This window comes from Thamnophis elegans, chromosome Z (assembly GCF_009769535.1).
Source record: "Thamnophis elegans isolate rThaEle1 chromosome Z, rThaEle1.pri, whole genome shotgun sequence".
NCBI classification, from domain to species: domain Eukaryota; kingdom Metazoa; phylum Chordata; class Lepidosauria; order Squamata; family Colubridae; genus Thamnophis; species Thamnophis elegans.
In genome coordinates this window covers 97,304,691-97,320,900 of record NC_045558.1, presented here as the reverse complement: position 1 = coordinate 97,320,900, position 16,210 = coordinate 97,304,691, and the positions used below count along the sequence as shown (strand labels likewise).

At 36.7% G+C, this 16,210-nt stretch overlaps 1 protein-coding gene across 1 annotated transcript; it reads left to right on the top strand.

The window, feature by feature from the left end:
• Nucleotides 1-1,833: 1,833 nt before the first annotated feature.
• Nucleotides 1,834-14,993, top strand: CCR7 (C-C motif chemokine receptor 7). Its single transcript, XM_032237256.1, has 3 exons — nt 1,834-1,893; nt 4,051-4,100; nt 13,142-14,993. The coding sequence occupies exons 1-3, from the start codon at nt 1,884-1,886 to the stop codon at nt 14,261-14,263; spliced, it is 1,182 nt and encodes a 393-aa protein (XP_032093147.1). The 5' UTR covers nt 1,834-1,883; the 3' UTR covers nt 14,264-14,993.
• The last annotated feature ends 1,217 nt before the right edge of the window (nt 14,994-16,210 follow it).

Here is a 16,210-nt window from a genome sequence, read left to right as displayed (position 1 = left end):
CTGTAAAAACATAATATTATATTGGTCTTGCACAAATTTGCAGCACAGCACTGTCCTGTTTGATTCTTTCAAGAGACAAGAGGGAATGATGCAGAAAAGATCAACAAGGACTGAACAGGAATATCCACATCAGCCTGAATTGACCAATAAATGCTTTGCTGATCTCTGAATTGATCAATAAATGCTGCCTTACTGGTCACCTTCAGCCTAATGACAAATAGATGGCCTAACATAATGATGCCACAGATTTTTTTGTACCTTGTGGCTTTTGTTGCCTATTGTCTTGAAAACTAGAGTTCAAGTTCATTTCCAGCTATAGATGCTTGCAAGGTGACTTTAAGCCAGTCACTTCCTCTCAAAGCAACCTAATTCACATGGTTGTTGTGGAGAGAAATGGGTGGGATATAAAACTAGTAACTGAATAAATAACTTTTGATTTTTTTTCTGAAGAACTGCTGCCTCCCAAAGCACCCCTTTTGTTTATAATGTATAAATTAATCACAGAGACTGTGAAGGCACCATACACAAATGCCCCACCAATTTCCAAGATTAAATCAACCAACCTTACCCCTAGGATAGCTGCAGTTGCTCTGTCCAGTGAGCCAACTCTTGGAGATGCTGTACTAAGACCCAGGACCTAAAATTGGGACTTGTTATAGTTTAGGGCATCTGTATCCAACCTTGGCAGCTTTAAGATTCGTGGACTTCAGCTCCCAGAATTGGCCAACCAGTCACCCCCCACTCTTTGGTTTAAGGTCTTCAGAGAACTTTAATTCACCTGCTTGTTTTGAAATGTATTGTTTACAAAGGGGAACTTATATCTTCTAAGAAATATTTTTGTCATTCTGTTTTTTAAAATTTTTATTTGTTTTATTTATATTCCATTTCCTCTGAACAGTTTGAGATCTGGGTTTTAAACAATCAAAATCCACATATTTGTTATGATATTCATCACAAAACTATTATTAATAATAATATAAACTATTAATATTATATATCAATACAATTACAATAGTACATAACATCTTCATCATCAAATTATCTATCCATTGGTAAAATATTTCCCATGTCAAGAAATATTCAGTTTCTTTATCCTTCATAATGAGCGTTAATCTATCTATTTCTGCACATTCTAATATTTTCTTAATTACCCTCTCCTCTGACGGTATTTCATCATTTTTCCATTGTTGCACAAATACAATTCTACTTACACCTTCTAAGAAATATTTTTGTCATTCTTCTTGAAATCATTTTGTGGCAAGAGCATCTAAAATTGTTTTTTAAAATGCAAGAGAAGTGGAGGACTCAGAAGGGACATCCCAGAGTGGATTAGTTTTGTCCTGTGTGTTTTATTAAGAAAAAAAAAGAGATCACGATGGGGACAATGTACTTATCTCTCTTGGTCCCCTTCCTTTCTATATGTCTTCAGGGTTTTTTTCTAAATTAAAAAAAGCTCCCCAAATGCAAGGTGTACATGAATTTAAAAGGAAGTACATCCCATTGCCATATATCATAAAGGCTATTTCTCTAATAGACGTCACCACAAAAATGTAACTTGCAACAATCTTTTCAGCTTTCAAGGGAGTAAATTCTTCTTATCAGTTGCACCAGAATACTTTCTCTAGTAAAGCAGGAAACATCTGAGGGTATTTAAACCCACCTTCCAAGTTCTGCTTCAGTATTGACTGTACAGGTAGAGAAACCATGGTTAAATGTTTGGCATTGAAGGCAATATATCATACTTTACATGCTTGCGTATTGTCAACAAGAATGAAAAGGCGGTCCTTATATACAGGTCCTTTTCTTCTACACTCAGTCAGAGCTTCTCTTCTCTGACAAACTGCCACTCACACTTCCTCTTTGCCATCTGCTTGTGAAAGACCATGGACAGGGGTGAGTATGAAGATTACCTTTTCTGAGAGTTCAACTCCTGCATATGTGCGGAGTGAAATCCTCTCAAATTAGAGTAACTGCTTCTTTCTGCTCACATAAATCAGACAAGGGCTCATATTGCTTCTCTTAGCTTCCTTAATATTATGAGGAGAACTGCCGGTTTCAAATGATAAATCAGAGGAACAAATTTCCATCTGTCTAATGTTTACATATTATAACCAAATATTCTTCTCTTTTAAAGATATGGGATGACTTGATTCACTAATGATTGAAATATTTTATACATATACATATATATTTCATGTTATTTCATTATCAATTAGAAATAAAATGAAAATTGCAAAACAGATTTTTTAAAAATTTACCAATCTACATTATGACTGCACTGGTATTTATATATTAAGATATTTAGTATATTAGCTTTTATGGTTCAATTTTAATACCTTCATATTTTACCTTATTACATTTTAATGCACCTAATATTTTATTGCTTTTAGCATATATATTATATGTCTTATCCTGGAGAGGAGTATGCAGCTGGTAGGCTGGTTGGTGTCCTGAAAGCCCCCCCATACACACTTTTTAATTAGTTTTTAATATTGAATTTTAATCATTCTCGCTTTTCTTAAAATTTTATACACTTATATGCTTTAATATTTTATTTGTACACCACCGAGTTCCTCTGTGAGTAAGATGAGTAGTTCCAAAATTTGACAAATAAATAAAAAATAAAATATATGGATGATAGATAGATAGATAGATAGATAGATAGATAGATAGATAGATAGATAGATACTTTATTTGTATGCCGCCCTTTTCCCTGAGGGGACTCAGGGCGGCTCACAATTCAGGGGGAGGGAAGGACAAACAAGTTACAAACATGAAGACAATACATCATTAAAAAAGCACAACAGTCATACTATTCGAGTGGAGTTGGAGTCTTTAGCCCCAGGCCTGTCGGGACAGCCAGGACTTAAGGGCTACGCGGAAGGTCTGGAGGGTGGTGAAGGTACGAATCTCCACGGGGAGTTCGTTCCAGAGGGTCGGAGCAGCCACCGAGAAGGCTCTCCTCCGGGTAGTTGCCAGTCGACATTGGCCGGCAGATGGAATTCGGAGGAGGCCTAATCTATGGGATCTTATTGGCCTAGTGGAAGTAATTGGCAGTAGGCGGTCTCTCAAATGAGAAGTGTTTAATTCATTTTACATTTTAACTTGACTATACTTACTGCTGTTGCTAGTTGAAAATATTGATTTGTTGTTATCTTATAATTTCCAGGTTATTAATTTATAATTGTATCATTCATTTGTATAACTTTTGGGCATAACTTGCTTCTTATGTTACATTGCTAATATTGCTATTGATATAGTTGTTTATTTAAAAGTGGTATATGGCTGATCATTTTATGCAGCGTAACTCTGAGCAGCTCACAAAAATACAAAACAGACAAGATAATAAAGCCATCCAATGAATGTTCCATAGCATTCTTATTCCAAGTATAAATCTACTGGGCTCAATTCCCATTTTAGCCCAATGCCTAAGGAAAGAGCCAGGTTTTAACCTTGATCCTTTCTTAACCTTCGACTAGTAAAAATCAAAATAAATGTATTAAATTGAAAAATAACAAATTCAGACAAGTTGATTTAGGAAAATAGTTCCAGAGCTGAAATATGCTTACAAAGCCAATTTAGATATTTTTCCATTTCCATTTTTCTTTTGGTTTTTGAACCACTTCAGTTGTTCCTTTGGACAAATAAAGCTGCTTTTGTGAACCTAAAGATAACAGTCAGGTCCAGCCCCTTAACCAATTTTGACTTTTCAGAAGAAGATTTGGAAGCAGGAGTCATGCAGGAGGGAGATAACTGCCCTTATGGGTCTGTAAGCCAGTAATGTACTTGGTAGGGATAATGAGTCCCTTATCCCCCACTTTTCAATCCCTGTCAAAAGAACAATCTGGTGAATCAATTTGATAGTCAACATCTCAGAATCAATTATGTAAGAAAGTACAAATCTCCAACCACATCCAAATGATTGCTATTATTTTGGACGTGACTCATCGTGGACTTTCCTAGATTGCTCAGCAAGTAATGCAATTATGGTTCTCTTTCTTTCTCACAAGAGGGCTTCTAATGCATCTGTTGTATTCTCTTCTCCTCTAGATCAACAGCTGAAAGCTGCATTACTTTGGAAGCTCCCTCTCCTTTTCCAGGTACAATATAAAACGTATGAAAACACTGTGCATCTTCTAACTCCAGACATTCAGTTTCTCACTGCTGTTGCTGTTGGGAGAAAAGCAGATCTAAACATACCCATCCCCACCTCTCTTCAACTCTCTATGTACCTTGCCCATTTTTTTCTTTGTGTGCCATGCAGTGGTGGGTTATGACTGGTATGCCCCGGTATGGGCATTCTGGTGCCTGCCGGGAGCACCAGGTACCATTCTGGTATGGTGCTCTGGAGGGCCCACCCGCCTGCGCTCTTTACCAGTATTTGAGGTTTTGGGGGCTTCTGTGCACATGCACAGAGCTTATGGTGCCTGCGCGAGCAGCTGGAGTGTTGCTGGCAGTAAGTATTCATGTGGACGCCCGACTCCATTACACCGTACCGATTGCAATGGGATCCAGAAACCACCACTAGTGCCATGTAATAAATGTTATAAATGTGACAATGGGGAATAGATTAGGGGGTATAAATGAGAGATCCTAAGTCATCATGACTTAATATGTCATATGAATTAAGTCACTACAATCTGTAAACCATGGCTTATGACTTAACAAGAAAGTTGAACCCAGCCACTGACCTATCAACAAACCACAGGTTATGTGGCTCACTGTTTTACAAGTTTTAAGCCCTTTAAACTTGTTTTTTGTGCTTTTTGTACACAAATAAGTTAATGAAAAGGAGGCTTTGCACAACCAACCGCTGTCAGAAGGGATGGTCCTCTTCTCTCAAGACTAGCTTTTGTACTTTCCAGAAGTGTCTTTTTCATCACTTAGAAAACAAAAGGTGAGATCAATAGGTTTTTGGCCTGACAAAACATGGAACTTCTTGTTTTGAAACCAGCCATTTGTTATTCCTCAAATGTGTTTCACTTGATCTTCTTCCCCTTGATCCCACCCTGCATGGTATAGAATAGAGATGGTGGGTTTGCAGTTGAATTAATGGGGTGAAAGTTGCTAAGCACGAATATAATTGCTGAACAACAAACCACATCTCCCAACCTCACGGGCTAATCTTGATGAAAACTATGTGGTTAGGTTGGTGGCAAAGTTTCACTTAAACACTCTGAATTAATTCTTCTTTCTCTCAGCACACTCACTTTCACACAGGTAGAGAGAGCCCAAGGATAGTTGCCTTGTCCTCTTTCCTTTTTAGGCAATGCTGCTTCGAATAAACCCACAGGATGTGGTTCACTCAATCCAGTACAGCAGTGTTCAGTAACTGCAAAGCAAATGATTTGTACCCAAAGTTAAACCGAGACCAAAAAGTTAAACCACTTTTTTTCTCACTTTTTTTCTCAGGGTGGAATTTGTACCCCCATCATTAAGGGAGTACATACATTTCAACCTAGAATTCAAAAGGTCTCAAGTGTATTGCTGTGAGTAGTAAAAACCTGTGCTTTGTACCAGTTTTGTACCATCAAATTTTGTTCTATCAAGTCTGAGATTTATGCATCCATTATACAAATTACATTGTCTTGTGCCTCTTGTAAGGAGATTTCAAAGATTTCTACCACTGTCATGCACTAATCTGTACCCAACACATAGTTTCATACAAAACCTGGCTGGTGGTGATGAAGAAGACAGTTCAAACATAAGGCAGGGGCCTTCCCATTGCATCATTTTTTTTCATTCTCCACCTGTTCCTGCAGTGTCCTCTTTCTACATCTCTCTGTTTGCCCTTCCTAAGTCCCCCTCTTTTTTCCTTCATCTCCCCCAGTTTTGCTAAAATTTTAGCCCCTATTTCCAGTTTTCAGATACTTTATCCTGTTCCACACCCACTATTTCTTCTCTTCATTGCTCCATCCTTATTCCATCTTGAATCAAAAATTGGGTCAATTTAATTCTCATTTTCCTCACCAGTTGATTAGAAATTGTCCATCATTCTGTGAACTTCTTCATAGAACTAACACTTCTACCTGTTTTAAACTCCCAGTGAAACTGAATCTTAGATGTCTTTCTGGGATTTTATGGAATAACTGTCACAAGAAAGTTCAGTTTTCCTTGCTTTGGCCAACCCACATCTAATTTATTTTAGTGCTGCTACTCAAGCATAAATATGTTTCTCTAACCACAGCTAAAACATGTTCATGAAAACATTTCTAATGTTATGGTATATTGCTTTAGTCTTATATCTAGCTTATAAAGCTGTTAAAGCCATCTATGGATGTTCTATTCTCAAACTTTCTTTGTATTTTTTCCCACACATTTTTTTCTTGTTGGATCATATGTAATACATTACAACAATGATGTAACTGATGGTGCGGTTAACTATGAGATCTGCCCAGCTCCTATAAGTTACTTCAGGTTACTGTAAGGCTACTCTCTTTCTTCCCAGTCATTGAGCGACTTTGGCTAGGCTGCAGGGTAAATCTGGTACCTGATTCTCATAATGGTATCTAGCTTCACATTTCACAAAACACTTTTTGAAAGATTGGTAGCTTTTGAATAGAAACTTGATTGAAATCAGAAAAAGCTGTCATTTAAGTACTACAGATTGTGTCACCATTCAATGTAATGCAAGTTCTAACTGCTTTTTGTCAAAAAGGGCTTTAACATGACAATGCTTTTTACTCTACTACAGTATTGGGATGGGGACATCATTTTACCCACTTATTTGGACTTCATAGCTATCCACACAATATTTTGAGGCACAAGGACAAAATTGAAATCACTACGAACATCGCTATTCCATTGCAGCACCAGATACTTTCCTTAATTTATCCTGCACTAAAAGAAGGCCAGTATTACTTCTTGTACTCATCACTGAACAGGGCTCAAGGATAGAGGAATCAAGTGTTATATTGTCATATTTTTTTCCCATTTTAAGGACTAAATGGGATTATCTGGTGTTGCCCTTCATATGTATCAAAGCCATTGGGAGGAATATTAGAATTTTGTATAATATTAGTTGATATGTCAGAACCAAATCAAAAACAGTCCTTAACATGGTTACTATCTAATGCCATTTATAATTTCAATAAGCTGTTTCTGGAACATTTAGAAGAACATTTATAAGCTACCTTGCTGGAGACCATAAATAATTTTTGTTTATAATTTAACATAAAATGTTCACTGACAAAAGGCAATTCTGGCTTTACACGCTGATCCTTTATGTGTTTACATGTGCTACATAAACAGAATTTGTTTTTTTTAAGTATTCTAATTCCTCCCCAAAAAGTAACCTGTTTTGAGGCTTTATTTATTTATTTCAATCTATAGAGCAGCTCATAACACAGCTCTCAATTTCCACTCCACTGCTGAGCTGACTGCTATTCACTCATCCTTGATTCAGCCTGATTCAGAATACCAATATTAGCTCTTTCCTTTGATGATACCAATCCTGCTTCTGTTCCAATCACAGCAGTCACTTGACTTCTTTTCAAAGTGGCTGATCTAATAGATTTTACACCATGAGATTATCTTTAGACCATTGTTCCTCGACCTTGGCTGTTTGAAGATGTATGGATTTCAACTCCCATAGAATTCTCAAACCATCACATAGGCTGGGGCAATTCTAGGAGTTAAATTCCACACATCTTCAAGATAGCACAGTTGAGAAACTCTGCCTTAGACAACGTTTGATTAATGAGTGGAAGAGTACTTTAGTACAGGCATAACTAAAGATGACTTAAATCTTTCTCATTCCTCAGTTATGGATGAGAAACGGATAAAAAACATTTCAAGGTTTTATGAGAAAACCATAACAAAGGAAATGTTGTGGTGATCATTTAAAAAAGAGAATTTCAGGACTTGTTTGTACTGTGGTTAAATACAAACAGGGAAAGTTCCATAGACTACAATCCAGTGCCTATTTACCTTGTAGAAATAATACCATTTGAATTCAGTAGGACTTTACTTCTGAAATAAACATATTTCATATGGCTACCATTCTCCAATCTTGAACAAATCTTTTTCTTGTTCTATTACATTCTTCCCCACTCTATATACGTATAATGGAATAGAAACTTTTAACAGTTTCCAGTAGAAGATTCTAAATTTTGGGAGTTGTATCAACACACCAACGTATAACAATTTGAGACAGCTGTTTCATAAAAGCTTTCACTGCAAATGAAATCTAAGTGCTCTGATAGACAAAATGTTAGTTGCACACCTTTTCTTCCCCTTGTACACTTTAAAAAAAAATAGCCAGTATTCGTGTGGAGATAAATCAGGAGTTTGAGGGATTTATTTACTTGTTTGTTTTTAATTTCCTTAGCCATCCATCTCAATCCATCCGACTGACTCTACCTTCTCAAGCATCTTTTTTGCCATTTGGATATAATACTTGCATTGGAATGGAAACTTCTAAGATCCGCTCTGAGAAAATTTTTGCATATTAGTAAAATCTAGTTGAGCTAGAAAGTGAAAAATAGATGAGAAGAGCTGAAAAAATAACCTGCAATGGAGCAAATGGGATTAAGAATAAAAGTGATGAAATAATTTGGAATGAAACTGAAGTGCAACAAAGCAGGAAGGAGTATTGTAGAGAGGTCTGTGGAGATGGTAATGATATGACAAAAAATGGAATTGATATCAAAATTGTACGTGTTAATGTCCTGGAAAAAATAATGGAAAAAAGTAAAGATTGTTATGACAACATTTAAAAATATTATGGCCGCAGGTATAGACGTTCCAACTGGAAAAATGTTAAAATATGAATTTGATTTCATTATATAAATATTGTGCAATATTTTAGAATCTGTTTGAAGGCTACTTCCAAGCCAGACATTTGGAAGAATGCTGTTATTACTCACTTTTACAAAGAGATAAACAACCTTGCAAAAAGGAATATTTGTTGATTTAGGAAAAGCATTTGAATTATGTTTAGCGGAATATGAGGTTGAAAATAGGTTACTGAATGCAATGACCCATATATGATTATAATAAAAGTTTATATGAAGATAAATAGAATACTTAACTAATGATTAAACACTGAACAGAAAATATAAGGCTATGATTGAAGATATCCCCTTGAAATTTTAATGCTAGTGATGACAATTAAGATGTGATGATGGCTTGCATGCAGATAATACAACACCGCTGATTGCAACCCAGACGATTTACAGCAAACTTCAGATTGTGTCAAATTAATCACATAAAATTTAATGTTAAAATTTGAATACTAATATTAACCCTACTATTTGACAGGGAAAATGATTTCAAGGAACACATAAATGGTGAGAAAATACTATAAGTAGATAAATGTGTATGTCATGATAAAAGGTTTTACTAAAGGTCAGAAAATGGATGGATAAATGTTAAAATTCTGCAAATAGTAGAAAAAATAATGAATTCTATGTGGTTTATAAGGTTTGTAAGAAAAGTAATGACCTGTGTATAAAAAGGCTGTTTTACAATACAATACAATAGCAGAGTTGGAAGGGACCTTGGAGGTCCTCTAGTCCAATGCCCTGCCTAGGCAGGAAACCCTATACCGTTTCAGACAAATAGCTATCCAACATCTTCTTAAATACTTCCAGTGTTGGGGCATTCACAACTTCTGGAGGCATGCTGTTCCACTGATTAATTGTTCTAAGTGTCAGGAAATTTCTCCTCAGTTCTAAGTTGCTTCTCTTCTTGATTAGTTTCCACCCATTGCTTCTTGTTCTACCCTCAGGTGCCTTGGAGAATAGTTTGACTCCCTCTTCTTTGTGGCAACCCCTGAGATATTGGAACACTGCTATCATGTCTCCCCTAGTCCTACCCAGTTCCTGTCAGTGTTCTTCATATGTTTTAGTCTCCAGTCCCCTAAACTGAATGCAATATTCCAAGTATGGCCTTACCAAGACCTTATAAAGTGGTATTAACACTTCACATGATCTTGATTCTATTCCTCTGTTTATATAGCCTAGAACTGTGTTGGCTTTTTTGACAGCTGCTGGCTCATATTTAAACTAGGACTCCAAGATCCCTCTCACAGTTACTACTATTGAGGAAGGTACCACCTATACTGTAGCTGTGCATTTCATTTTTCTTGCCTAAATGTAGAACCTTACTCTTTTCACCATTGAATTTCATTTTATTAGATAGTGCCCAATGTTCAAGTTTGTCAAGATCCTTCTGTATCTTAAGCCTGTCTTCTGGAGTGTTGGCTATTCCTGCCAGCTTGGTGTCATCTGCAAATTTGATGAGTTCCCCATTTATTCCCTCATCCAAATCATTGATGAAGATGTTGAAGAGTACTGGGCCTAAAACAGAGCCTTGTGGTACTCCACTGCATACTTCCCTCCATGTAGATGCAGTTCCATTGAGGACTACACACTGAGTACGGTTGGTCAGCCAGTTACGGATCTATCTGGTGGTGATGCTGTTCAACCTACATTCTTCCACTTTATCTAGAAGTAGGTTATGGTCTAGCTTATCAAATATTGCTTGATTATATTTTCCAGAATCTTTCCTGGTATTGAGGTCAGGCTGATAGGTCTGTAGTCTCCTGAATCTATTTTTTTACCTTTTTTGAAGATGGGAACCACATAAGCTCTTTTCCAGTCCTCTGGCAGTTCCCCGGTGTTCCAGGATCTCTGAAAGATATAGTTCAGTGGTTCTGAGATCTCATCTGCCAGTTCCTTCAGAACCCTGGGGTGTAATCCATCCGGTTCTGGTGATCTGAACTCGTCTAGGATAGATAGGTTCTCACTTACCATTTTCTTCCCTATTTCAATTTGTGTTCCTAATCTGATTTTTGTGGTGCTGTTTTTGATAGGCTGGACTGTTTTATCCCTTTGTGTAAAGACATGGAAAAAATGAGTTAAATAGTTCTGCTTTCTCCCTGTTGCTTGTCACCTTCTTGCCATTTCTCCCAGCAATGGACTAATTGTTTCCTTAACCCTTTTCTTGTTTTTAACATGTTGGAAGAAGCTTTTTTTAAATTATTTTTTACTTTTATGGCAAGACTTTCTTCATTGTGAGCCTTAGTTTTCCTTACTTCATCTTTATAGGCTTGGGCTATTTCCTGATATTCTGCCCTAGTTATGTCCTCCTCTTTCCTCTTTTTATACTTAACTATTTTTTCTTTCAATTTGTCAGAGAGTTCTTTATGCAGCCATGCTGGTTTCTTTTGGGAGCTGTTATTTTTTTCTTCTTCATTGGTATTGTGCTAGACTGGCCTTTTGTAATCTAATTTTTCAAAATTTCCCAAGCTTTTTGAGTTGTTTTCCCCTTGAGGATTCTCATCCATGGAATTCTTCCCAAGCTCTCTCTAAGTTTATTGAAATTAGCTCTCTTAAAATCCAACACTGTAGTTTGACTTTGTTCTACTTAATATTGAATTCCAATATTGGAATGGTCACTTGCCCCCAGGGTTCCTATGGCTTCAACACCTTCTATCATTTCCTCTCTGTTAGTGAGAATGAAGTCTAATATGGCCGATCCCCTTGTTCCCCTCTCTACTTTTTGGGAAACAAAGTTGTCTGCTAGGTTTGTTAGGAACCTTTTGGGTCTTCCACTTGGTGTAGAGTTTGTTTCCCAGTTGATGTCAGGGTAGTTAAAATCCCCCATTACTATTGTGGTATGCTTCCTACATACCTTAGTTAGCTGACTAGCAAAAAGTTCATCTACTTCCTCTGCTTGGTTGGGTGGCCTGTAGTATAGACCTATGGAAATGTTATTTCCCCACCAACCTTTAATATTGACCCAAATGCATTCAAGATAGTTCTCATCATTGTTGTGCTCTATTTCTGTAAAGATGTAGTTATTTCTTATATATACTGCAACTCCACCTCCTCTTTTATTTGGTCTATTTCTTTTAAAATAATTTAAATCCTTCTAGCTGTATGTTCCATTTGTGGGTTTCATCCCACCAAGTTTCTGTAATGGCAACAATATCGTATTTGCCCTCATTTACTTGAATTTCTAATTCACCCTGTTTATTCCTCATACTCTGTCCATTGGTGTATAGAGATTTGAGTCCATTTTGATTGACCCTGTGTTTACCGTCTACCTGTGTTATGCCTAACATAACGAAACATAATATAATGAAAAATTACCTTTTTCATTATTAGGAACTGAGATTTGAGTAAGTATAGGAAGTTGAATTCAGTAAGAATGGTATACTTAAGAATTATGTATGGTTTTCAAAAACTTTAAAAATAAGCAAGGAAAGGAAGGAAGGAAGCAAAAACATACATTAAAATGAAGAAGGATTCAACACAAGTAAATCTAGGAAAGCAGTGTGAATGGGGTGAGTGGAAGGGAGTATTCTGGCTACAATAGTTGAGCTGCTCAAAAACAAAAAATCAAGCAAACAAAAAAAGGAAGACAAGCTTAAAAAACACAAGGCAATTTGGTGCAGGATGGATGATTGGCAAAAACAAAAGAGAAGTATTGTAGTGAATAGTGTTGGGTTTAACTAGGTTTTCTTTTATCAGCTGTTTTTAATTTCTTTTGCTCCTGCTTCTCAATATTTTTCTATACCTTGCATAAAGCTACTTACTCCAAAAGGGAAAATAATATGGGTAAGTGTATGCATGCTATTTCATAATAGTATTCCACATAGTTTCACACACGCACAAACACACTACGCCTGTACATTATGGGTTTGCATAATTTATTCTGCAGGATCAGTTTTGATTATTACTTGAATGGGGGAACTCCAAGAAACACACAGCTTTTGGGTAGACAAAAACACCTCCAAAATCAGTGATGAAGTATTTTTTGAATAGTGGATGAGAACAATGCATGAGTTTGCCCATTGTCATCAGGTATAAAACTCAGTTCAAAAGTTTACTCTTCAAGTATGGAATGAAACATTACTCCTTCATTTTGGGAATTTTGGGAAGCATAGACTAAAACCTTCTAATACTTAACTTTATTAAGCCATTATTTTCTAGAATTATTTGGAGGGAAGTCACCATAATTCAACTGAAATAGAACTAATATTAGTTTATTATGTTTATGGTTCCTAAGGAAGAACACTCAAAAAACAAGCCATTCTTATCTGAATATCATTTCCTTTGTAATACAAACAAAAATCACACAACCAAAAAAATATGGGGAGATAAGAATAACCCATGTTGTATCTCCCTTCTAGTTCTGCAAAGGTGACTTTGTGATGAATAATAACTACAGCTATGGTGAAGATGCTGCCACAGAGAGCCAAATAACAGTGGATTACAGCACTGACAATTTTTTTGACTACAGTCAGTTCGAAGAGATGTGCAAAAAAGAAGAGATCCGGAAATTCCGTGCTATTTTTCTTCCTGTTGCATATTTTTTGATATGCTTTGTGGGACTGGCAGGCAATGGTCTGGTTATGGCAACCTACATCTATTTCAAGAGGCTCAAGACAATGACTGATGTCTACCTATTCAATCTGGCCTTGTCAGACATCTTCTTTCTTTTGACTCTCCCATTTTGGGCAGTCAGTGCTGCCAAGCACTGGGTTTTTGGGGACTTTGCATGCAAAGGCATTTACCTCATCTGCCAGATGAGTTTCTTCAGTGGCATGCTTCTTCTTCTCTCCATCAGCATTGATAGGTATTTTGCTATTGTTCAGGCCACTTCAGCCCATCGTCTTCGGTCACAGAGAATGTTTGCCAGTAAAGTTACCTGTTTCTTGATTTGGACATTGGCTGTTATTTTTTCTATCCCAGAAGTAATCCATACCAGTGTTTATGAAACTCCTTCAGATCCACCACAATGTTTCATCACCACAGGTGATCATAAAGCCTTAACTATCGGTATAAGAGTATCTCAGATGGTCTTTGGGTTTTGCTTACCTCTATCGGTAATGGCTTTATGTTATTGTTTCATCATCAGAAATTTGCTGCAACCTCACAGCTTTGAAAAAAAACATGTAATCAAAATCCTTGTTGTGGTCATGATAGCTTTTGTTCTCCTTCAGCTCCCCTACAATTGCATCATAGTCCTCAGGACCATTTCAAAATTCAACCAAACCACTGGCAAGTGCAATGCCATCAAGACCCTACATTTGGCTAATGATGTGACTTACAGCTTGGCTTGCTTCCGCTGCTGTCTCAATCCATTCCTGTATGCATTCATAGGGGTTAAGTTCCGCAATGATGTCCTCCGACTTCTTAAAGATCTGGGCTGCATCAATCAGAAGCAGCTCTGGCAATGGTCAACAAACCAGAAGACCAGTAGAAGTTCTGTTCCCACAGAAACTGACACCACAACTTCTTTCTCCCCATGAGATGCTGGGCAATCAATATCATAGTGTTTGGCAACAGTTGTCATTACACATCATCAGAGGTTGAACCAGGAGATCCTATAGGTCTCACTTATTGGTGGGAGTATTTTCACAGAACCTGAAGAGGCCTAACTCTTCTTTCTATTCCCCCACTGGTCAACTCAATGTATCTAGATGAAATTTGCTAAAAAGCAAAAAGCAGGAGAATTGCAGAAAGCTGTCTGCAGATCTTAAACAGGAGAACCATGCCATAACTACAGAAAAGGTGAAATATCTTCTTCTAAAGTTGAAGGGTGGATTAAGAATCTTGACATTCAGGAAGTCTAATGAAAAAAACTTGCAGTTATAAATTGGTGACAATTATTTAGCTTCTTAACAAAGCTGAGGAACAAGCAGACAGATAATTTTCCCTCCCTCCCTCCCTCCCTCCCTCCCTCCTTCCCTTCCTTCTTTCCTTCCATTCATCTCTGAAATTTACATGTTGTTGTAGCAACCTAGGGGGGGAGGGGGAGCCCAAATGACTACGAGGTTCGACCCATTTCCCCAAAAAGTAGAGTGAACATGCTAAAATGTTAAACTTAGATAAAGCTATGTTTATATTTGTTCAGCACAAGTGATATATAAGAACAACAGTGAAGTGTTTCTTCATGTAGAATGTTTATATTTCCTTTTAATTTTACCTTGTATTATTCCACAAACTTTTCCATGTAATGTTTGTATTTGTAATTTTTAACTTTTGCCTTTTTTTCTCTTTGTCATTTTAAAATTAATGAATAATAAACAAATAAATAAAGCAATCTAGCTTAAGCTCGGATTCCTACATTGAATGGTACATTTGATTAATAATATATTAGAATATGGATCATTTGTGTTGAGAGAAAGAAAGACAGATGCATCATTTTAATACTATATACAAGATTATCACTAGATGTCAACTCATTTGCTTCTAATCGCAGAATAATCACATTCTTGCACTTTCCATGGTATGATGGGCCTAGACATAGGTTTCTTATGATCATACAAAAGCAATTTCTTAAGTAATTCAATTTCTGAAATAATTCTCATATTGAAGTGTAGTAATATCCTTCGTGTACATTTTATTTTTATTTTATTTTGTTATGGGGATAACTATGTGAAAGCCTGAGTAAATCTCTCCAAATTTACATTTAGAGGAAACCTCCATAGATGCAAGAGTTTTTCTTGATACCCAAATATTAGTTTTGCAGAGAGTCAGGAAAGGAAGTGCAACAGGCTCACAATAACAACAACTAAAACAAAAGCACCTGCTGCTGATGAGGCATGTTTCTGGCTGATATTTACATAAAAATGCAGAGGTTATTTTCATTCTATTTTTGTCTGCTTCTTTTTTTTTTTTTTTTTGGTTTTTTTTATGTTGTTCTTTTGAAAAGCTTTTTATTTTCCATTTTTTCATTTTCATACACTCACATATATACTGTGCATAGCCGGAGCCATACAACATTAAACAATAATCACAGCAATTCCTCTTGTCGACAATACCCCCAAAAATAGAAACCCAATATACCTCTTCCATTCTTCGTACACCTCTTTCTTTCACCCCCCTCCAACTTTCTATCTTCCTTCCATCCTCCCCCTCTACCCTACTTCCCCTCCCCCTCTACCACTCCTCTCTTCCGATCCACTCCCCCCCTCCCTTCTCACCCTCCCTCCCATCCTCTCTCCTGCCCTCTCTACCCATCTTTCTTCTATCCCACTCTGCTTCTTTTTTTGCCTCCCATCTGTAGAATTCATTAACTGAAAGACTATAGAAAATATTATTTTCCTTCCTTCTGGAAGCAGAGACAGAGGGACAGATAATGAAAAGGAATAAAGCCAATACTGAGCCTTCAATCTTCAACCACAAGTCAATGGTCATTTCCATTTATCAAACTGGGATTATTGAAAAACTGCCCTTCTATATGAATCACTAGT